Genomic DNA, 23,333 nt, shown 5'->3' on the forward strand with positions numbered 1-23,333 from the left:
TAAGCATCCAAAAGTATGCAGGATGGTTAATGAAGGCAAGTAAAGGCACAGTCTCTGCCCCTGAGGAGCATACAGTTGTCATTGAAACATGGTATAGCAATGAATACACCAACAGAATGGGGTCTGCTATGGAGCAGAATAAGTCTTTGAGACATCATCAGTACACCATTGACACTGAAGCTTGCATAGTGTGATGCACACTCACTTCAAGGGTTCACCTAAATTAAGGCGAGACATGGATCTCTGAGCAACCCACAGACACGCCTGCAGGTAATCTTCAGGGAGAACACATTTGCTCAGACACACAAATTGTGGCCTCCTTTAGAGGAAGATGTGGGATATAAATTTAATAAAACAATTTGTACACAAGTCAGCTTCTTGGAGCAGAGATAGCCACAGTTGCTTCAGTCATGTGACAAGAGCTCAAATATGTTCAGATCTGTTTCACATTATTTCCAAATGCACAATTTATATATACATGATCTAGGATTGGTTTGACCACCACCATATCTGAATGACTCAAAAGCTGTCCTCTAAATTAAACAAAGGGCAGCCTTCCGCAACTTGGTGTCCTCTAAGTTGTTGGACAATGACTCCCATTATCCCTGACCTTTGCCATGCTCTCTAGGGATTATGAGAACAGGAGTCCAACAAAATATGTAGGGCACCAGGTTAGCTCCATCTACACGGTAAAGTTGGGTTGCTGCCTCATAGACTTACTTGGAGAAGTCCATGAAGTGAACTTGCACAGAACCAAGTGCGTGCTGCAGGCCCCATTCCCTTGCTGTCCTCATCTGGAGCGTTACTATCACAGAACAACTTTACATTATTTCAGCTTCTCTGCATGTCCTGCAATCTACCACACTTCTTTTGCAAGCTATCCTTCCGACAGTGGTAGTCACTGGGGCAACACATTGGTTGTAGAGCCCCAACACAGCATCTCTCCTTTCCCAATGTAGCCCAATTCTCAGCCATTCACTCATCAGCCAATTATTTCTGTGACACCTTAGCCACCCACATTCCCTACTTTTTTATTTGACTCAGTGCTCACTGCAGGGAATAGTGGGGAACATTTTTCAGCCTGAAGGCCACATTTTCTCATGGGCAACCTTCTTGGAGGTGCATGTCAGTGGTGGCTGTGGCAACAAATTATTATTATTATTAGCCTGCCCATCTGCCTGGGCTGCCCCAGCCACTCTGGGCAGCTTCGAACATAATAAAAACACAGTAAAATGTTGAACATTAAAAACTTCCCCATATAGAAATGACTTTGGAGAGTTGTGTAGTTGTTTATCTGTTTGCATTTGATGTGAGGGCATTGCCCGGGTTGGGTGCCACTACCGAGAAGGCCCTCTGCCTAGTTTCCTGTGACTCTTAGCTCTGTACAGTAGGCTACAATCCAGTCATGCAAAAGTCAGAGGTATCTGCATGCATAACTCCTCATCCAGGCAAGCAAGGGGCATGATTACAGTTCCAAGACACATTCCAGCCAAGCAAAAAAACTGGAGGAAGGTGCAGTGAAAGGCTAGTGAAAGGTGTGGTCAAATAGCAAGGTCTGGAGGGCTGCATTTGACCCCAGGCCCAAGGTTCCCCACCCCTGGTGTCCTGGGACTAGGTCTGTGCCAACTCAGTGTTGTTCAGTTTTGGATGTTTTCCTCCACTCCCTTGCACTGGGCTCAATAAATCCTAAGAACACACCCTGTTTTTGCATCTATGGCACAAACCGCAACTGACAATCCTGCAAAGATAGGAGGGGATGCAAAAATCTTTAGAATTTACCCAGTGACTCCTCAGTAGGAGTCTGTTGGGATAGATTCAAGTGAGGTAGTGGATGTGGGAAAGCCCCTCTCTTGAAAACTCCCACCAAAGTGATACAAATCCTCCTTCTTCATTAGAGTCAGCCCCCATGTGATGGAAAGGGAGTGAGTGGGCGTGAAGCCTTCCTTCCCCTAGCTGTCCCATTGTTAACTGGGCCATAAAGGGAAGCGGTTGGAGATGTGGGCCGCACTGCGGTTGTATAGACGCAGCCGGTTGTATTTCTTCCCAAAGCAGTAAACATTTGTCTTTCCTTGATGGATCATGTAATCTAGGATTGAAAGGAAACGTGTCCCCGTGCCATTTGGCCCAATCCTACTTGGCGTACTCATCCCTCGGCACGTACAGGCACATGCTCGCACATACGCATTGTCACTTGGATCTGGGATTAGGTTGCAGAAATTCCATCCCCTGACAAGACATGTATCCCCTTGCAGAGGACAGCACCTGCCTGCTAGGAAATCCCTGTATGCTAGAGGAGCAGACCAAGTACCAGAGCAATTAAGAGTGTGTGAAGGTTGCTCAGATGAGGCGGCACCCGAAACAGCAAAGCAGAGTGTACGTGTGTCTTCCTCTGTCTTCCTCTCCATCAGCTGATGCGTGGGACTAGGAGAGAATGACGTTTCTAGGACTCACCAAAAGTGCATCATGCTGATGGGGGAAATCCCTCCAGTTTGCATTTATCTGAAGACCTGCCATTGTATGAAGGATAGCTGGGAGCAAAGGTCCTCTGGTCATCTTGGTTGTTGAGGACCGAGGTTTAAAATGTCAAAGGTGAACCAAGAGAGAAAGCAAATCCAAACGAAAGAATTCTTATTTTACAAGGCCATCGTTAAAATGGCATTTCTCTATTCATGAAGAACAGACTTCTTCAGAGAGAGGATTTCACTCACATATGAAAGGGAGATAGTTTGCCAGGTTCGCAGAGGTGACCACCCATTGCTGGGTGTGGCAACAGAAGGGTTAAAAGGCATTTCCCCCAAATGCGGAAGCCATGGCCTTTGGGGGTTAAGTCATCTTGTGTATCTCTTGCTAGGTTCTGCTGGGACTCGTTGATGTTACTCCATGCTGAGGAATGTCACGGTGCTTCCCCACCACCACCCCAAGCACAATTTTGAGAAATAACATCTTCAAAAAAAGTTAAAAAGCTGCTTTGCTCTTCCAGTCCTCCAGGTGTGCAGAATGCACCCCACCCTGGTATAGCACAGAGCTGCAGCAGTTAATCACTTGTAAGGCACAGATTTCCAAAAGCCTGGCTGGGACCTTGTGGGTGGGCTGTCAGGTTGGCAAATGTGAGGGTATCAACCTGGCATTGCCTGGATCACATTTTCCAGATTGTCAGTTTCGGGTTCCCCCTCCCACTCACCTCACGCTATCATTTTGTTTCCTATGAGGAAAGGAAATGTTTTGGCTTAAACAGAATCCACTCCTTTCCAAAATATAGCAGGAAGATATAGTAGCTCAAGGGACAGGTTGAACTACAAAGCTGGGAGCTTGGATCTGTTTAGAGGTGAACTAAAATGCCTTAAGGAAGGAGAGGAGCCAATGCCAATAGGGCATGTATGGCTTTTGTCTCTCTTTCAGTTCCTTAATGAGGTGGGCCAGGAGGAGTTCCTTGAATTGCTCTTATTTCATGGAACAAAAGAAGCAAACTGGGAGCAAGGGAAGGTGTTAGAGCTTTTCCCTGCAGTTTGCAAACCAGAAGGCGTCCTTTTCAATCTCATCTTCCATGACACTGGCCTGACACTCTAGATACTCAGAATGACTTTTCAAATAAAACAGAACGCAGAAATGCACTTGGTGTTCCTCTCTGAGCCTTGAGAAGTTCTTCCTTCTGCTACCACCCTCAGACTCCAGTTTCACAATCTTTGTTTCCTTGGGGCCATGATGTCAGGATGAAATATATTTCCGGCCGGAACCTCAGAATAACCACGAGGAACTACTGAGCTGTAATGGGGCTGCTATGGGGAACGTTGTAGAGCTGCATAGCTCATGCCTGCCTTTCTTCATGGGAACTTCCCAGGACTTTGCAGCACTCCCACATTCATATGGATTTGGCAAAAAGGTGTGGCTCCTAAGCCTTCCCTTGATCACAGTCTATTATATCATGCCTGCAGGGTACTAAACTGGCTGCCTGTTCCATTCCTACCTTCACAGACTTCATTATATATGGTCCATGACACTAAAAATGTCAAGGATGGGGGGGGGGAGTGATTCTGTGCTGGCCCTACTATTTGACGGAATGAAGCAGCTGCCTTGGGCAGCTGATTTCGGATGTCATGAAAAGGCAGCAAATTTAATGTATTATTGTTGTATTTTACTGCCAGGAAGGGAGATGCTTGGAAGATTTTTTTGCCTTGAGTGCCAAAATATTTTGGGTGGCCTTGGGTACTAGTCACCTTGGCGGGGGGGGGGGACTACTCTTAAGGCTAAAAGGCCAGTAGATGTTGTAGAACAGAAGTGGTTGAAATAATCCAAAACTATGTGACTCTTTTAGATCTTGGGAAACCAAGATAATCTCTGATTATGATTTTAGATAGGACTGAATTGCACAGATTAGTTGGCAACAAAGAGGGAAGGAAAATAGTCCAAATTTGGAACTCAGCTGCTAAGCAGTCCAATAGTGCATGGCTCCAGGGTCCTCTTGAGAAACAGAAGGGAATATGCAATATGTCCCCTGTGATTGGCAGACATTTAAAACTTTGGGATTGGCCTGGATAAAGATCAGTACTAAGAGTCTGGCCTGCTGTAAGGGCCGGTCTTGCCATGAAGGAGGGTGAAGTGATCTACTTCTGGTAAGCACCATTGTCAAGGGTTGCAGAGGCAGCTCAGTGGTACAGCATTTGTATTGCATGCAGAAGGTCTAAGGTTCAATCCCAAACAGCTCCAGGTAGGACCAGGAAAAATACTTCAGATGCACTCCTAAAACTTCCTGTGCCACTGTTCTCTTGTGCTAGGTGAGGTGATGCAGGCAGCAGCAGGCACACGGTTGCTGAATTTAAGCAGGCTGATGAATGGTGCTGGCAATGGGAAAGCAGAATGGCAGGCATCAGTGCTGGCCAGTGTCTCTGGCAGGCTTCAAGGGAAACAGATATGCTTTGGGAGGGAGCAGTGAATAGAAGATGTGGGTCGGTGAAAGTATAGGCAGCATAATTCTAGGCAGGCCCATGGTTGTTGTTTTTTAAGGGAAGGAAAGAGGCAGAAGAGCTGGGGTCCAGATCCAAAAGACCCAGTGCTCAGCCTCCCTGAGCCACCCGCTGACAACACCCCTAATGCAGACTTTATAATATTTTAAAGTCTGAATTTGGAGTGTTGTTAGGGGGTGGCTTAGGGGGGGCCAAGCACTGTGGTGGAAGGGAGAGGGAGAAAGGAGAGATAGATGAAGGCGGGAACTGGTGTCCAAATGGTGCAGTAAGACTTTTCAAAGTGTTGCCTTCAGCATGGCTTGGGGGCATGTGGGCTTTGCTTCAGACAGCAGAATGGCTTGGACCAGCACTGCCTGATGCTCTAAGCAGGGCAGCAGAACAGAAACCCTCTTTCAAGACTTCAGCCCTGGCTCAAATGCTCAGATCAAGAAGTTTATTGCAGGGACTACCTTGGGTTGTAGAACACACGCTCCGCATCTGGTTCCTGGCATTGTCTTCCGCCCAGCCCAGCCCTCACAAGCAAAGTCCATGAGCTGCTGTCGAAAAAGTGTGTGTGTGTGTGCTCTTGTACTGGCTGTGTGGCTGCTGCCTTGTGACTAGCGACCATAATAAGGCTGTGCCTGCCAGTACATACTGTCCACTGGGGAAACCGTAAGAAGGGAAGGCAAGGCAGACAAAGAGATATAAAAATCGCTGGGCTAGGAATTTGCAGCCTTGCAGCAATGCAAGGCCAGCCCTGAGGCACTTGATAGCCAGCCAGGCAAGAGTCTTCTTTGATCAGCAGAGCAGTTAAAAGGAGATCATTAACCTGTTCTGGGCATATACCTTTCCAAAAGCAGAGAAGAAAGGTAACTAGCTATCCTGATTGGCTCATGGGCAGGCTCTGCCTCCTTGTTGCCATTCCACCTTTCTCCCAGCTAATTCACAGACTCATGTGCATGAGTGGATTGTTCATTGTTTGCACTGGGCACCTTTCCTTATCAGGCTTATGAATGTCTGCTTGTCTGGAACCTGTATGTATAATTGCCTGCCCACAGCGCCTCTTCTAAACTGGGCTCTGTGACATCAACTTACTGGGACAGTATGAAATAAACCAGTTTCCTGTTGATAAGTGTAGAAAGCAGTAAAAGAAGCACCTTAATTCACACGTGGAGCCCTTCTGTGCAGACGCACACCCTTGCAGCCCAATCCTAATCATGTTTACTGGGAGAGTACACCTGAGCTCAATGGTACTTTTTGCTAAACAAGTGTTCATAGAGCTTCAGCCTTCAGAACTGATCCAAAGAGAGAATAAAGAGTCTTTGTGGCCCAAGCCCCTCTGTGAGACAGAGGATAATGTATTTTACAAGCTGGGTGTGTTGACATGCTTTGGTCCTACTGATAACATCTCTGACAAGAAAAACTTGGCACCTAAACCCACTTCTCTGAACAGGGAGTGGAGCTCTAATTCATGTAATCAGTTCTTTTGCATGTTGGCCTCTCATGATCTTCTTTTGCAATTCCTCCAGTAGAGCTTTGATCCATAAACATCCATCCATTTTTCCTTCCTCCCCTGTTCTCACAGGAGCATATTGCACCTCTCAGTAGCCCTTCAGCATTTGCTCATGTCTCGGAGGTTCCTGAGTTTAAAATAAAGTTCTATATTCCATGTATTAAGTATCAGGAAGCGCCAGAGTCATCCAAGTAATGGCTCTATTAAGTCACAACTGCTTTTCCTGGCAGGTGCAACACTTTCTACATGTTTCTGTTTATCTGTTTTCCCTGGTTAAGCACACCAATACAGTTCTTGGGGTGTTGAGAGCAGGATATGCAGTATTTCACCATGATATCACTCATGCTATTTCCCCCAGCTACTGATTCCGGAGGGAGATGTGTGTTCTCTGGACATATCTGCCCCATTGCCAACTGGCTTAACAGTTATTCTCTTTCCCCTGGGGAATCTTAGGAACTGTGGGCTTTTCCACAGGACCAGAGATTTCCTACAGAAAATTCTCAGTACCTTACTCCCTGGGTTCTTTTGTGGGAAGCCATGATGGTTTACCTTGCTTGTAAGTGAGGGCTGGCTCTTCATTACCATGATCCTCCTGCAGATATAGATAACACAAACCCACAAATATGCTGCAAATTGTCCGACTTACTAGCATAATCCAAAAAATATATACATGTTCATTATCTCTTCATCATTACAAAGCTTCCTAGTCCTAGGGTCAAAATATCTCCTAAGTTGTTCAGGCAGTCGTCATCCCCCATAACCTTGTGTGTCAGCCTGCCATATACTTGTTGTTTTGTGTGTGTGTGTGTGGTGTCATTTTTCATGGTTGTGTGGGGATTTGATCCCTGATCTCCCAGGCCTTAGTTCAACACTCTGCTAGGTAAATAAAAGGTAAATGACCCTTGGACGGTTAAGTCCAGTCAAAGGCGACTATGGGGTGCGATGCTCATCTCGCTTTTCAGGCCGAGGGAGCCGGTGTTTGTCCACAGGCAGCTTTCTGTGTCATGTGGCCAGCATGACTAAACTGCTTCTGGTGCAATGGGACACTGCAGCAGAAACCAGAGCGCATGGAAGCGTCGTTTACCTTCCCGCTGCAACAGTACCTATTTATCTACTTGCACTAGTCTGCTTTCGAACTGCTACACCACACAGGTCTTGATAGTATCTCAATAGTACTCATTGCTTTTTAAAAAAGTTCCCTTTTCTGGAGAGTCTGCTGTCACTGTTGACCAAACGACCCCTGATCCCACTGAAAAGAGGGAACCCCACCCCCTTCCAGCTAATGTGAAGCCCTTAACATACTTCTGTTGCACCTTAAAGCTGCAAAATAGTGCAGTCTGCATAACTCTGGTACACAGAAGAATATGCAGTCTCAAATGCTTGGCAATCCAACCTTGACTTGAATGTGGTCAGAAGTTGTGTGTGTGTGTGTGCGCGCATGTGCACGCTTGTGTAGCATAGAAAAGTGTAAAGTTCTATGTTTGTGAAAGACCCTGAGGTACTTTGCACATGCAAACAAGTGTTTGTTGATCCAGGCTTGTTATTTGGAATACTTCTGGTCTCTGTGAAGTTGGAACAGGTCTGTGAAGGATCATGCCTGATATACTTGATTTCTGTTCTTTTCCAGACCTGTTATATGTATCCCTGATCGTACAGGCAAACCATGGGAAAGTAGTCTTGGGCTGGGAATATGGTTGTATCCAAATAAACACCATACAATTGTTGTATTTCATGATTCTGTGGAGTTCAATTTTGAACTGCAAAGTACTGTGCAAAATCTGTTTAATCCACATGACATGTCCCTCCAGGCTGCAGCAACAAATCCTTGCAATTCACATCCCAGTTCAACAGTTGTAGCACAATTCCCCCCCCCCCTGCCCCGTCACAAAAGACAATAGGGAGCACAATGAGCCATGAAGAAACATTTATGGAGCAGTATTTTTCCTTATTGTTTCTGCAGTTAGGCTTTAACTAGAGCTGATGCAATATTAGGCAGCCAGGATTGGGCTTTTAACTTTAGGGGGATTATATATTGAAAAGCGGGGAGGGGGAGCCCGGATGACCCTATCATTTAATAAAGGTTTGCAATTAATTTACTGCATATTGTAATGAAAAACTGTTACTTTGATAGCGAAAAGAAAAGAGTGCAGTTCAATGGAAAAGCACAGGCATCTCATGCAAAAGGTCTTGGGATCAATTCCCAAGAAGACACCTGTCTGAAACTTTGGATAGCTGCTGCCAGTCAATGTACAGACCTGAGCGATTAATGGTCTGGCTCTAAATAAGGAAAGTTTCTATGGATACAGAGGGTTGTATCTGACTGAATGATACTCAGAGCAGAAACACTGGAATAAGCTAGTCATAACAAAAATCTATTCATTTCAATGGGTCCACTCTGAATATGGCTTAAATCAGATACAACTCAGAGTGTTTTATTTCACAGTGGCCACAATCCACCAGTACAAGCCCTAACTGAAATTAATGGGACCCAGTGAAAAGCACTTCCATGTTCTTGCATAGCTCCTGTTCATTTCAGTTTGAGCTTGTGCAGGAGAACCTCGTGGTGAATTGTGTCCAGTGTATTTGAAGAGGCTACATGTACACACAAATATTGGGGGGAAGGGGCTGAATTGCCCCCCATTCATCATAACTTTACTTGTGATTCAACTCATGGATTCCAAAAGTCTGCCCTGGAGATTTTTGTGTGCTTATGTGTGTGTAACAACATCTTGGCAAACACTTGGCGCAATTGTAACTGAATATTGGATCAATGTAGGTAATCTCTCCTTGAAAACCCAGATCAATTGCCCGTGTCCATCCCCCACTTAATCTCCTTCTTGCCTAATGCCTCAAAGTTACTGAATACACAAAGTACAAAATTAGCATATCTCATGTTGGCCTCATGGGGATTTCCGTTTTGTGCTATGTGAACTATCTCAAGTTGTGAATGTGACCCATATGCTAATTGGTGTCTGCCCAACACATAACATTTGTTCTACAGAACATATCTGTTCTATATGGAGATCCAATATGTAGAAACACCTATAGGCTGTTGCATGTGAGAATAATCACTCAGTTCGTATCTAATGCTAAACCAAACTATGGCTTAGCATGAAACAAACAAAATGCAAGTTTCAAGGTCAAAGATTGTGGTGACCGCACTCCTCCTGTGCTACACTGAGCTATGGTTTCATTTGGTGTTACAAACCTGGGCTTGTGTTTTGTTTCTTCCAGGCAAACAATGAGTGGCAAACCAAGAGCAAACCTTGGTTATAAACTCATGGCTTGTTTGAAGCAAAAAGAAGAAATCAAGCTGTCAAAGAAAAGTCAACATCCGTTTCTGTGCTTGAGTTTTAACAGTTCTCATAGCCTCCATATACTGGGTCAACACTATAAAATCAGCAAGGGTTGAAAAAAAGCACCTGGAGAACATTTTCAAACAGTTAACTTGATAGCAAGGGGGCGTATAATAAGGTTTTTCCTTTGAAAGACACTAGAAAGGTGTACATTAAGGCTGGAAAATGGACCTTACTTACAAGAGAGTAAGCTCCCCTGAACACAAGTGGACTTTCATGTACATGCATAGGATGGCACTGCAAAAAGCTTTTCCAGATGATTTGCCTGTTAACAGACTGCTCAGAATTCATTGGCATGTGATTGTACAAGTCATCAAGTATCACACTGTAGAAAAAGAGGGATTTTTTTTCATGGATGCTGAGGTTTCATGGTTTTTCATGGACCTCTGAGGTTTCTGATTCCACCGTTTAGAACAATCTTGTGCACATTTTGTCTCGTCGTCCCTCTCTCTGTGATACATGTGAAGTAGCTGGTACAAAACTAGCACATGGCACCTATAGTACCCTAACAGTTATTCTCTCTCTTTCTCTTTATTCTTTGGCAGGGAGACCCCATCCCTGAAGAGATATATGAATTGCTGAGTGACAGCTCATTGCGCTCCATCAGAGACCTTCAGCAGGTCCTTCGGATAGACTCCGTAGGTAAATCTCCTCAACACTGAATGCTTCTCTTCCTAAAACCCCAGTCAAAAGCAACATTAAGACAAGAACAAATGTATATATCACCCAACAAGGTGCCACTGCGGGCACTCACTCCAGATAAGAAATACGTTGTGTTGTAGAATATTGTTTTGTATACAAATAAGGGCATTCAGATCAAGCCATCCTGCTCACATTTGTTGTGTCCACAGTCCGAGCCCCTTCCATTCCCACCAAATGTGTGAGGGTGAATAGACTGCAAAATGTGTTGGTGAACGGGAGGACAAGACTATCCCATGCATCTTCCCAATTCCTGCTCACATTTTTCCCCCAGTGTGTCTGTACGTCATTTACACTACCTTAATTTAAGACTGCTAACTCCATATGGGTTGCTGAATCCCTTTCCACACAGCTCACAAAATGAGGGTGTGGCAACTTATCCGCAGGACAGTCATGTACCCTGCTTACATCTCTGTCCTGGGCATCTGATCTATGGCCAGTGGATCTCCTAGGTAATGTGCATAATGGAAACAACAAAAATGGGGGACATAGGAAGCTGGCTTATGACTCAGGTCGTTAGTCCATCTAGCTCAGCATTGTATACACTGATTGGCAGTGGCTCCCAGGGTTTCAGGCAGGAGGATCTCCTATTTGGAGTTGCTTGGGATTGAATATGGGAGCTTCTGCATGCAAGGCATGTTCTCTCCCACTGGCCCTTCCCCTAAGGTTGGGTTCATGGGCCAAAAATTGGAAAGGTTGAGTTTATGGGCAAATAAATGTCTGGGATCATAGTCTTACCTTCCATGCAATTGATTCAGACACTGCTTCCTCATCCTGCTTGTCCATCATCTCAAGCAGTGAAAGAAATCAAAGAGGAATACATGTTCATAGAGCCATGCATTCCTCCAGTCCAGAGCCACAAGTGAGGATGAGCTGCAGCCCCCTTGCCATAGTGGCAGGAATGTAATTCTGCCAGCTGGAAGTCCTGCAAGAAGCCTGGGAACTCTAGGAAGATTGTGCTAGTTACAGCACAATCTACTGTATATGGAAAGCAGAAAAGGAGACAGCTCCACTGCTGGCAGACAAGTCTGAGCAGGAGGTGAAACCGGACCTAGGGCGTTATGGGATATATGCCCTTTTCAGCCCATTATACCTCATGTACAATGCATCATGTGAGATGGCTACCTGCCCAAGGTACTCCCAGTGTATGAGAGGTGGGGAGTGGGGACCCATCACAGCTCCCTCCCACATGTGCGCTTGGCAGTAAAAATGCACGAAGCTCTCACATATGTATGGTGCCAGTGTAGCGTACCTGTAAATTATGTAATGTTTGAAGCTGCCCTTTGCTAAAGGATTAGCACAGTTGCAAAAAATAAAAAAGGAAAGAAAGAAAGAAAAATCCTCTGGGAACTTACTTTGCATGATGACTGTATACATGGAAATATTGTGGCATGTAAGAGCAGAAGAGTCCTCTTCCTCCCCCCTCCTTCTGTTTTCTGAGAAACTTTAGCTCAACAGTATTCACTAGGAATTGCCAAAGGCAAATCTAGATGAAGGAAACGTTTAATAGGGTGGCAAGTGTAATAAAACATACCTCTCTTAGAGATAAACATTTTGAAACACAGCTTAACATGTAACCTATTGAATAAAATATGGCTCATGCAGACTTAACAAATATAGCTGTTGCTATATGGCTCTTTTGAACAAATGCCACACAGATGCCACCTCCACCTGGCATGCTCCCTCTTTCTTTCTTTCTTTCTTTCTTTCTTTCTTTCTTTCTTTCTTTCTTTCTTTCTTTCTTTCTTTCTTTCTTTCTTTCTTTCTTTTCATTGCCTGTCTCTTCCTCTTCCATGCCTTCATAGCTGCTGTAGGAGAGCAGCCAAGAGCATGAGCTGTGAGCCAAGAAACCTTAAATTTAAAATTAGCCTCAGCTCTGGACTTGCTAGAAGGGCCTTAGGAAACCCAAGTATTTAGCAGAATGTAAGATGAGCCTACTGGATCAGGTCACTGACCCATCTAGTCTAGCAACCTGTTCTCACAGTGGCCAACCTATGGGAAGCCCACAAACAAGAGCCAAGTGCAAGAGCCCTCACCTACTCCTTCAGTTTCCAGCAACTGCTCCTGATCACGATCATATCCATACCACACATTTAAAGCAAGTGGCTTCCTCCAAAGAACCCTGGGAACTGTAGTGTACCCCTCGCACAGCTGCAATTCCCAGCACCCCAACAAACTACAGTTCCCATGATTCTTTGGGGGAAGCCATGTGTTTTATATGCATGGTGCGGATGTGACCTGCCTCACTTTTCTAATCAGTAATCTGTGAATTATAAAGCTGGGCTTCCACAAAAGGTAACTGCTAGGATTAATGAAGTGCTATCTGGCATACAGGCAGAGAAGGCTGCAGTTTTAAGCACTCTTATGTGGAGGGGAGAGCCCTACTGAACTCGGAGGCATTCACTTCTGAATAAGTTTGTTGTCTTAACCTCACTTATCTGGGAGCAAGTCCCATTGAATTCTGTTAAGTCTGAGTAGACGTGGTTAGTATAGCTCCACATGCATTATTCTGCAATTCTGTATAAGTAGGCACCGCTCTTAGGTCAAAATGCATTTAAGGCTACCGTAGTTTAAATCTGGACTCACACGCAAGCTGGGATGTGACTGCAAGGGTGTGGCAGGCGTGAAGTGGATAGAGGAGGTGCAAAGGAACATTAAGAAATACCCTCAAGGCTCAGCTAGCTAATGAATAGCTCTGTTTTTATTTTTAACAAGATTTCTCCTTTCCCTCCAGAATTATTATTAGCACTTAAAAACAACAACACACACAAACAAACAAACAAACAAACCCCACACTGTGTTTCTTTTAGATTAGGGCAAAGGTCTCCAGGAGTCTGGGAACTGCATCAGTTTCTGCACTAGAAAAACCTATAGCCTTCCATGATTCATAGTGCAGTTAGAGCTGCCCTGTCTCATTTATAGAATCCTGCTCTTTTCTCCACTGTGGAAAGGAAGAAATGAGCAACATAAGGCAGCTGGAGGGGAGCAGATTTGCTGCTTTATCATGGTGCCTGGATAATGGATTTTTTTTTTTTCTGGCCTTGTGGTGGGGCTCTGGGGATACCTGCCCACATGACTGAGGTCACCCAGCAGCGGCTGGACCGAGGAGGTTTTTGGCACGTGCAGGAATGTGAGCACACGTCATGGCCACCGGGTTAGCCCTGGAATGTATTTATAAACGTTTTCTTCAGAGTGAATTCCATTCTACTATAGCCGTTTTGCTCCCGCTTGTCCTCCCTGCCCGCCACCTGCCCCCCTCCCAGCCCCCAGCCTTCTCTCTTGTGTTTGACTGTTTGTAGCTTTGTAATCTTTGCCGAGACACTATCTACGGGGGAACAGAATTTCCTGCTTTTGTTTCCTATGCCAGTCGGACCACTGGCGCGCTCTCAAAAGCATTCCCGCTCCCTTTCAAAAATGCCCGAGAGTGGAGGAGGGAAAGGCAGAGGGAGGGCACCAGCTGTGCTCTGCTATTGTTTCCCTTAGAGAAAAGCAGCTAGTCTCTCCCCCCCCCCCTTGGATTCCACAAAGCCGTACAATGGCATGGCTTCCAAAATTAGCAGCACTGGCTTTTCCAAGGCTTGGGCGTGCTCTCTCCATCAGTAGTAGCTGCACTGCCCATATATTGAGGCGAAGGGTACCCTTGGGGGAAAGGGGGGGTGGGGTCGAGGGGAGAACTCTGTTTTTCAATAGAAGATTTGTTTCAAGTCAACAGCGCGGCTATTTTTTCCTTGTCTGTTTAACCTTTGCGCAAATGCAACCCCCACCCTAGCCTGATAAAATTCCAGAGAACGGGGGATGAAAGAGGGCCAGGGAAGAGCCTAGCAGGCCCTAACGCATGAATAAGAGATACAGTTTTGTTCCAGTGACTAATCTTTCACATTCCCTTGGGAAGTGGGGTGTTGCCTGTGGGTAGCCTGAAAGCACATCAGCACTTGCCCCACTTGTGATTCGCACTGCCTCTGACAGTGCAGCAGAACCTATGCATTTGTCTCCTTCATGCATTTGTCCAACCCTCTTTTAAAGGGACCCCTGACCAATAGGTCCATTTGTGGCCGACTCTGGGGTTGCGGCGCTCATCTCGCTTTATTGGCCAAGGGAGCCGGCGTACAGCTTCCGGGTCATGTGGCCTGCATGACTAAGCCGCTTCTGGTGAACCAGAGCAGCGCACGGAAACGCCGTTTACCTTCCCGCCAGAGCGGTACCTATTTATCTACTTGCACTTCGATGTGCTTTCAAACTGCTAGGTTGGCAGGAGCAGGGACTGAAGCAACGGGAGCTCACCCCGTCGCGAGGATTCGAACTGCCGTCCTTCTGACCGGCAAGCCCTAGGCTCTGTGGTTTAACCCACAGCGCCACCCGCGTCCCTATAACCCTCTTTTAAAGTCATCCAAATTTCTTGAGGGAGCGAGTTCCATAGTTTAAGGATGTGCTGTGTGAAAGTACTTTCTTTTGTCTGTCCTGCATCTCCCAACATTTAATTTCATTGGCTGTCCTCAAGTTCTAGTGTTGCGAAAGAGGGAGAGAAATATTTGTTTTATTTATATCCCCTGCCTTTCTTACGTCACATAACCCAAAGCCGTATGCATGTTGTTCCCAGGAGGTTTCTCATTCAAGCACTCACCAGACCCTGACCTGCTTAGCTTCCGCAAGGTGGTTAATCTCACACCCCTTCACGCCATCCCCTGGGATACTGATGTTGAATCCCATGTAGGAAATTTGTGGCTGTGGTTTGTTTGGCCATAAAGATGTCTGCTGGTGGTTTGTGTGTGTGTGTGTGTGTGTGTGTGGAAAGCTTGTTTTCATTCTGTGTTCCATAGACAAACACAGACCATCAGTTCCCTGAGCCTCACAATCCCCATGAATCCCATAATATTGGCACCTGTCCTGCTTCCCCTTACAAAGTGAGTAGTTCAAACAAGGAAAGACCTGCAGCTGAGCAGGATCTATCATCAAAAATTGCCATTGTTTTAGACTCTAGAGGGACTGGTAGCTCCAGGGAAAGTCTAGGAGGTGTGACGGGAATTGCTCTATCCAGCATTTCCTATGGGAAAACACATGGGTGTGCTCAGAGGGAACTGAATTGAAAGCTGGCAGGCCTTTCCATCTCTTGCAGGCTACCCTCAGTGCCTAAAATTTAACATTTGCTTGTGTTAGGAATAATGAGGTCCAAGGTACCAAGTAAACTAATAAGTTTATTCATATATACCAACACAGCAACGAGAATCCTATACGCACAAAGAGATTAGTACCTACAAAGAAGGAGCAGCAGATGAAATGAATGGAATATCCAGAATTAGCAAGCTTAACCACCAAAATTAGAGAGCAGGAAGAGAAAAGTTTTAAAGAGGAATGGAAGCCATTTGTAGACTACCTTAAAAACATTGTGAAAATGTTAGAACTTTAGTCAGTTTGGAGTAAACTCAGCAGTTATAGTTTATAATGAGAAGAATTTGAATGTTTAAATAGTTAGGAAAAATATGCAGCAGGAATGGGAAACTTTAGGGAGTCATGGAAGGATGGACAGGAAATAGATGGAATAGAATTATGGATGGATGTAATGTATCTATCCCCCCCTTTTATTCTTCTGTTTCTTTCCTTTTTTCTTTTATTCTTCAGTTCTATATTTTGTGAATATTTTTTTGATAAAAAAAACTAACATATGGTTTTCTTACCCTGTGAGCCAGTGAGATGGGAGGAACTGCAGACCTCATTTGTGGAGCACATGCTTAGCATGCAAAGGGTCCCAGGTTCAGTCCCTAGCCCCTCCACTCAAAAGAATAAAATAGCAGATGATGTAAAAGATCTGCACCAGTGCCTAAGAGTTTGAGAGTTGCTGCCAGTCAACCCAATTCTGGGTTGTGCTATTCTTTGCATAGTCCCGGCTGCACCTGTACAGTAGGTGCGGAATATGGTTTTTCCACTATATGTACAGGTTTGTTGAAGTTTCTGTGTTGCTCTTTCGGATGGCACAATAGGTGCTCCCTTATTTAGAGGCTGCAATCTTTGGTCTTTGTTGCGATTCAGTCCGCAGGTTGCTCTCCAGCTACTCTCCACTTTCCATCTTGCGCAAAAGTCTTTTCTCCCAGGCAGAGAAAGACTGGGGGAATTGCTGTAGAACAATTTACAAAACAAGTAGCATGCATGGTATTTTGGAATGCTGGAGGAAAAAAATCTTAGTAATTTGGGAGGTAGATATGGTGTAACATTAAAATTCTGCTAGCCGATAACATCTCCAAATATTTTTAAAAACATGTTTCCTGGAATGTAGAGAAATATATTTTAAAGTGAACGTCTTTGGCACACTGCTTGTTACTTAATTCCATGGAAGTGGCTTGGGGCTTGCTCACTGCTGCTCTGTGAATTACGCCATGCTCACATGAAATGAGTAGCATTTTCCATTTCAACCATTCAAGGGTATGCTGCTGAGATAGGCATACTCTTAAAGCCGTTTATCTGCCACAATCCCAATTTTGTGAAAGTTGGCATCTGGTACAGAATGTGGATTCCTAATAGAATCACAGAATCACAGAATTGCAGAGTTGGAAGGCACTATGATGGTGATCCAGCCCAACCCCCTGCTTTCTTTTGCCCACAACTCTGAACCCCACAACTCTGAGATTAAGAGTCTAGTGCTCTACCAACTGAGGTATCCAACAGCTAGTCTTGCCTTTACTTTTATTTATTTTTTAAAGGTATGTTTCTTGTCTTTCTGACAATTGCGAGGTACATTTGCAGGGTTACGTTTATAAAAGGATCCCATTATTGAAGAGGTAGAGATTCCTTGCTTGGCATGACTGTGTGTCTTCCTTGTGGCCCCTGATCAAGTTCCTTTACATTTCTATTGCCTTTCTAAGATTTATCTTTGCTCGTTGCACTTTCATGCTCTTTCTCTCTGTGTGTGATTGGCAAATATACAGAATAAAGCATGGAGACTGAGCAAGTCCCTGGAAAATAAACCAATTTATATACATTTGGTTGGTTGGGAGAGAGGCTGCAGTTTATGGAGGTTTTACTGGAAAGCGTATGAACTATCCTACACACTCCCAGAACTACACTCATTGCAATTAACCCTCATTGACCTTCCTAATGATTACCCTAAGGAGACACAGTAGTAATTTACCTGAACTAGCGTCTCTCCTGTCTCCTCCTTTTAAATTATGTTTATCTCCATGTACATACTTTGATAATGTAACCTTTCCACTGCATTACTGTCAATTACAGTTTATGTGTGCGTGTTTTCTTTTGCAGAAGAAGATAACTCCACTTCATACCTGAATACTACCAGAATACATCCTGGTCAAAATCCTGTTTCTTTTCTCCGAGGGAGACGAAGTCTAGGTAAGTTGCAGGCATGACATATCTAATCTATGTGAGGGAATTTAAGCACAAGGCTGGCACTGTAGAGACCATGAACCAGATGTGTATCACTGTGTCTTTCTCTTCAGGTAATATGACAGCTTTGTGTGCTTTCTTATAACTTTAGGTGCCATCCCATCAAAGCCAGCTTGGTGTAGTAGATTGTGTTGCACTAAGAGCTGGAAAAGTTGAGTCCCAGTCCCTTCTCAGTCCCTTTCTGCCTCACCTACTTCACAGGGTTGTTGTGAAGAAGGACAGGGTTACAAATGTGGTTAGATAAAACAGATACCTTTTACACGGGATAGTATTCATTTGGTGTTGCATTTCCAGAGACGTAAGGCTACATGCTTGAGGTCAACTCCTAAAGTTGTGGGTGAGGGCCAACAGAGCTTTACTCAGAATAGACCCATTGAAATTGATGGACATGGCCGGGTTAGGCCCATTCATTTCCATGTCTCTGCTCTGAGTAAAACTTAGTTGACTACCACCCTGTTTCTCTGACCTTGGGAATTTAGCGGAGAGATATGGGGTGGTGTCCAGCATTCATCACACTCAAAGCAGACACACTGTTTGTTGCTCTGAACTGCTTTGGGAGGCAGTGCAGGAAAGAAATATAATAAATAATGGGCATTATGAACTTAGGTCCAGTAATTTCAATGGGTCTGTTCTGAGTGCAACTGAGTTGGATTCTAATTCCATAAAAGAAAGCTCAACACTCAGATTCTGCAGTGGAAAAACCTTAAGTTCTGCAGTTGGAATGAAACAGAAACAGGGTATTGGTGATTGTGTTTTTAAGGAGTTTTCATAGAATTGTAGAGTTGGAAAGGGCCCCAAGGATCATCTAGTCTAACCCCCTGCAATGCAGGAATATGCAGCTGTCCCATATGGGGATTGAACTTGCAACCTTGGTGTTATTAGCACCATGCTCTAACCAACTGAGCGATCCAGCTGTTCAGTGCAGAGGGGCAAATATCAGGGGCTTGAAGAACGACGCAGTTCTGTGTTGCCTGAAATAACCTCCACTCTTTGACATTTGCAAGAGACTTACCAAGGCTCCTAGTAGCTTCTAAGGATGTGTGAGAAATTACCCCCAGTTTCCCCACACATTTCTCCATAAACATGAATTTGTATTTTACGTCTGTCTATAGCCCTGCCATCTCACACGAGGCCAATATGTCAATGCAACAGTGCTCTTGATTCCGCAGATGATGATGTGGGTAATATGAGATAGCCATTAAAACTGGACAGGCAGTTGAATGGAATAGGGAAGAATAAGAGTCCTTGTTGATTAAGCCGATAGCTTTTCTTCTTGGATCTTTCCAGTTGGAGGAGAACCTGTGGAGCCAGCAGTAATTGCAGAGTGCAAGACAAGGACAGAAGTCTTTGAAATCTCCCGGACCATGGTGGATCCCACCAACGCCAACTTCCTGGTGTGGCCGCCATGCGTGGAAGTGCAGCGGTGCACAGGCTGTTGCAATACCCGAAACATGCAGTGCCGCGCCACGCGGGTCCGTGAGCGCCACATCCAGGTAGGCAAAAACAAAGGCCTGCTTTGGGAGGCGGGGGCGGGGAGTGAAATTTATATGGGGAAGCACTGCTGAAAGTGTTGTCTTCGTACTTTCATTATGCTCTGCTTGCATGTTTCTTTCTTACTAAAGTGAGTCTCCAGTGCTAAAGGAAACTAAATCCAGTAGCACTGGCCCTCGAACTTTTCATCCCACGAAGACGGGGAAATGTGTAACATGATGCATCTTTGTAATAATGCAAAAAGCTCCTTCCTACGGCCTTCATATCAAGGCAAGAGTGTAGATTTTAAGGCTGCCACCTTAGAGCACACTTACTAGGGAGAAGGTACCATTTGACACAATGGAACTTACCTTGTGAGTCAGTAAGTGGAACTTACCTACCGAGTAAGCAGCACACGTAGAATTGCACTGCATGCCTTTGTTTTTAATCATTTGATACACGTGAGGGGGAATGACTTAATAGGACTATTGAAAAAAAACCTTAAAACTCACAGCTAAGGGTAGCACTGGGACGCAGGTGGCGCTGTGGGTTAAACCACAGAGACTAGGACTTGCCGATCAGAAGGTCGGCGGTTCGAATCCCCATGATGGGGTGAGCTCCCGTTGCTCTGTCCCTGCTCCTGCCAACCTAGCAGTTCAAAAGCACTTCAAAGTGCAAGTAGATAAATAGGTACCACTCTGGCGGGAAGGTAAACAGCGTTTCCGTGCACTGCTCTGGTTTGCCAGAAGCAGCTTAGTCATGCTGGCCACGTGACCCGGAAGCTGTACACCGGCTCCCTTGGTCAGTAAAGTGAGATGAGCGCCGCAACCCCAGAGTCGGTCACGACTGGACCTAATGGTCAGGGGTCCCTTTACCTTTACCCTTTAAGGGTAGCACTGGGAGATCTGAAGGTGCTGACCTGTTCTTCTTTACCATGCCACTGCACTTGCTCTCCCAGCAAATACTCCATTAAGCCAGCAGCTCCTCCTCATTCTCTTGTCTGGATGTGTTGTAAGCGGATACCTGCCAGCTGACCTCTCATTCTGATCCTGCTAAATATCCAGCCAATAAGTGATCTCTGCACTTCCTCCCAGACAAATGACTTTAAAAATCATTTAAAAATACAATGCAAATCCCCTTGTTTGACCTATGCACGAGGGAGGATTCCAGGGGTCTTCCATAGTAAGAAGGCACGGGGGTTGGAAGATATTACACCATCCATTTGCCAGGAAATTCCTTTCTCTAGAAAGTCACACTGAATAGAGAGAATGAAATGGGGCCACGGGGAGGGAGAAGAGAGCAGCAGAGGGAGTTGTTTTCGTGGAAAAAAAAGCAAACAAGAGGTCAAAGGGCAGCCAAGAAAATGTGACCTGGAAATGCTTCCTCTGAAAATAGAGGTGCTTGCATGTTTGGTTGGAAATGTTTGTCTAGCCAGAAGCATGTGTCCTGACGTGTGCAGAGTGGTGCATTAAGAGAAAAATTGGTCGTGGTGAAGCCTTCGGGCAGGAAGCAGCTCTATGCTCAGTGGTAACTTCCAATTGCCTTCAGCAGAGTTACCATCTCTTCCAGATGTAAGCAGCAGTTATTACTTGGACTCCCTGGTCCTATAATCAGTTGTGGCACATGAATTGAGTGCCACCAGTGCTTGGGTGTTTTTTAGGGGGCACTCAAGGGCACACAGTACCGGCACCTCTTTTTTTGTTGTTGTTAAAAAGTTTGGCACTTACTTTAACAACTTCATGGTGAGTACCGGCACCTGTTTTTCTAGAAAAAAAAGTACGGGTACCACCACTGTGCCACCTTCCTGTCTGCAGTGGTGCTGCCATGCACCAGGCCTGTGATGGAGTGCTGCAGAGGGGCAGGGAGGGCAGGGAAGTATCATGTTGCCGGCTGCAGGTATAAATGCCCCTGCACTTGTGCACACTGCTGCCGCCCTGCCCCATTCTGCTCCCAGCAAACAGCAGCAATGCTACAGCTATCTGGAGTGACATGGACCTATTCGCTGTGCAGATATCATTTTGAAATGCACCTGCTCTGCACTTGTGAAACACAATGTGGCAGGTGGGCAGGCACAGATGGATGGGTGATCGTTGTTTTCAAAGAGGTTGGGCTGAATGCACTCTCCGTCTCTTCCATACCTATGGACCCAACTTATCCCGATTATAGGATCCGACATGGCAAGCTTGACAATTCCTAGATCATGGGGCATCTCAGAATGCACTGTCATGATTACTGGGTTAGTTTCAGAAAAATGATCCTGAAGGCCCAAGCAAGTGATTTTTGTACTTATTAAGAACTTTGCTTTATCTGCATTTCACCTAAAAGCTGCAAAGGGCTTCAGAATGTATATAAATATATAACATCAATGGTGCTGGTTGATCTGAAGTTAATATTTTATGTATATACACACAACAGATTTGTGTTGTTTTTAATCTCTTCCAATAGGTAAATAAGATTGAAATTGTCCGAAAGAAACCAGTCTTTAATAAAGCCATTGTGGCCTTGGAAGACCACCTGGAATGTCGATGTGAAGCAGTATCACCCAGAGTGTTCAGCCGGCCAAACTCACGCGAGCATAGAGGTGAGGATTGCAGAGGGTTGGGTGGGCAAGAGTCAGAAGTAACGTCAGGGAAGGCATTTGGGAAGAGAAGGATTTGATTAGCAATCTCCATGAGCTGCTGCCTGCCAGTGTGTATTTCATGCGCCTTCCTTTCCTAGCAGGTGGGCCGCCACTGAGCACTCGGGCTTCTCTTCCAGCAAGGGCACGAGCGCACCGGTTGCCGCCACAAAAGAGGAAGCATCGGAAGTTCAAGCATGTGCACGATAAGAAGGCCCTGAAAGAAATCTTCCCAGCATAGAAGATGCCGGCGGGCAAAAGTGCAAATGTCAGGTAACTGCGACAAACACAGCTGCCACGTTGTGGATGCACAGGAACCTCTATCGCAAGAACGCCACTTGTGCTTTTGCACCGATGCCCTTTGCCCCTGCACAGGCAATCGGCTGGAAGCAGAATTAAAATGACAGTTTCGCACAGAAATTAGTTGTGCTCTGTTACAAGGGGAGGCCGTGGCACGGCAACAGAGCACATCTTTGTAGGCCAAAGATCCTATGTTCAATCTCAGGTGTCCTCCTGTCTGAGACCCTGAAGAGCCAATAGGCAGTGTTGACAACAGTGAGCTAGATGAGTCAATGGTCTGACTTAGTATAAGGCAACTTCCTGCGTGTCCCGTAGCAAAGCTCCTTCTACAATGTTTACTCATGAGGAAGCCTACTTCAGCTAATGTCCCCATTGGAAGTTTCCTCCTTGCAGCTTCCATGCCTGTCGCTGCTTACTCACCGTCCCACTTTACTGCGTAAGTTTCAATCAGGCACACGGTGTGGTAGTCTGAGTGTGAGGCCATCCAGCAGACAGCATGTTTACCAATGGAAGGTGCCCAAGTAGCTTTGCAAATCTGCCTCTTACAACGAACGTTGTCAAACAGTTGGAGACGGCTGGGCTCATCAAGCCCATGTAGCTCAGAATCATTAAAAACGTTGTTCCATTGTGAGTCACATGGAAATCAAACTTAATTTGCCATTCATGTTAGGAAGCCAAAGAATGAGAGGAAGAGACAAGGAATAAATATTTCCTCCACTGGGATTTATCTTATCAAGGAGCACTGTGACTGTGCACAGCTTTGATTAGGCTTAGTGGTCTGTCACCTGTCCAGGAAGGAAGGCGTAATAGGTGTAGCAGACGCATAGTTCTGCTGATTGGGAAGACCTAATCAAAGGCAAGGAACAAACGGACTGGTCTGTCAGGCTGGCAGCTTACTTCTTGAGATGGGATAGACCACTTCCTGAATCGGCTGCCCTCCAGATGTTTCCATTGGCCATGCCGACTGAGACTGAGGAGAGAGTTGTTGTGCAAATTATCTGGAGGACACCAGGTTGAGAAAGACTGAACAGAAAAATGGCTTTAAG

General features: G+C 45.4%; 1 protein-coding gene across 4 annotated transcripts in view; it reads left to right on the top strand.

Moving 5' to 3' along the window:
- Nucleotides 1–23,333, top strand: part of PDGFB (platelet derived growth factor subunit B) — a 45,826-nt gene that overhangs the window by 18,989 nt on the left and 3,504 nt on the right. For 2 of the 4 annotated variants that reach the window (XM_081928441.1, XM_081928438.1), the window contains 5 exons: nucleotides 10,355–10,451; nucleotides 17,757–17,846; nucleotides 19,188–19,393; nucleotides 21,816–21,951; nucleotides 22,089–22,260. In XM_081928441.1, coding sequence (XP_081784567.1) covers nucleotides 10,355–10,451; nucleotides 17,757–17,846; nucleotides 19,188–19,393; nucleotides 21,816–21,951; nucleotides 22,089–22,228 — 669 coding nt within the window. In that variant the 3' untranslated portion in view covers nucleotides 22,229–22,260. The remainder of the gene's footprint in view (nucleotides 1–10,354; nucleotides 10,452–17,756; nucleotides 17,847–19,187; nucleotides 19,394–21,815; nucleotides 21,952–22,088; nucleotides 22,261–23,333) is intronic. The other 2 variants (XM_081928440.1, XM_081928439.1) reach the window with 2 other exon arrangements.

This window comes from Podarcis melisellensis (genome assembly GCF_964234715.1).
Source record: "Podarcis melisellensis genome assembly, chromosome: 10".
NCBI classification, from domain to species: domain Eukaryota; kingdom Metazoa; phylum Chordata; class Lepidosauria; order Squamata; family Lacertidae; genus Podarcis; species Podarcis melisellensis.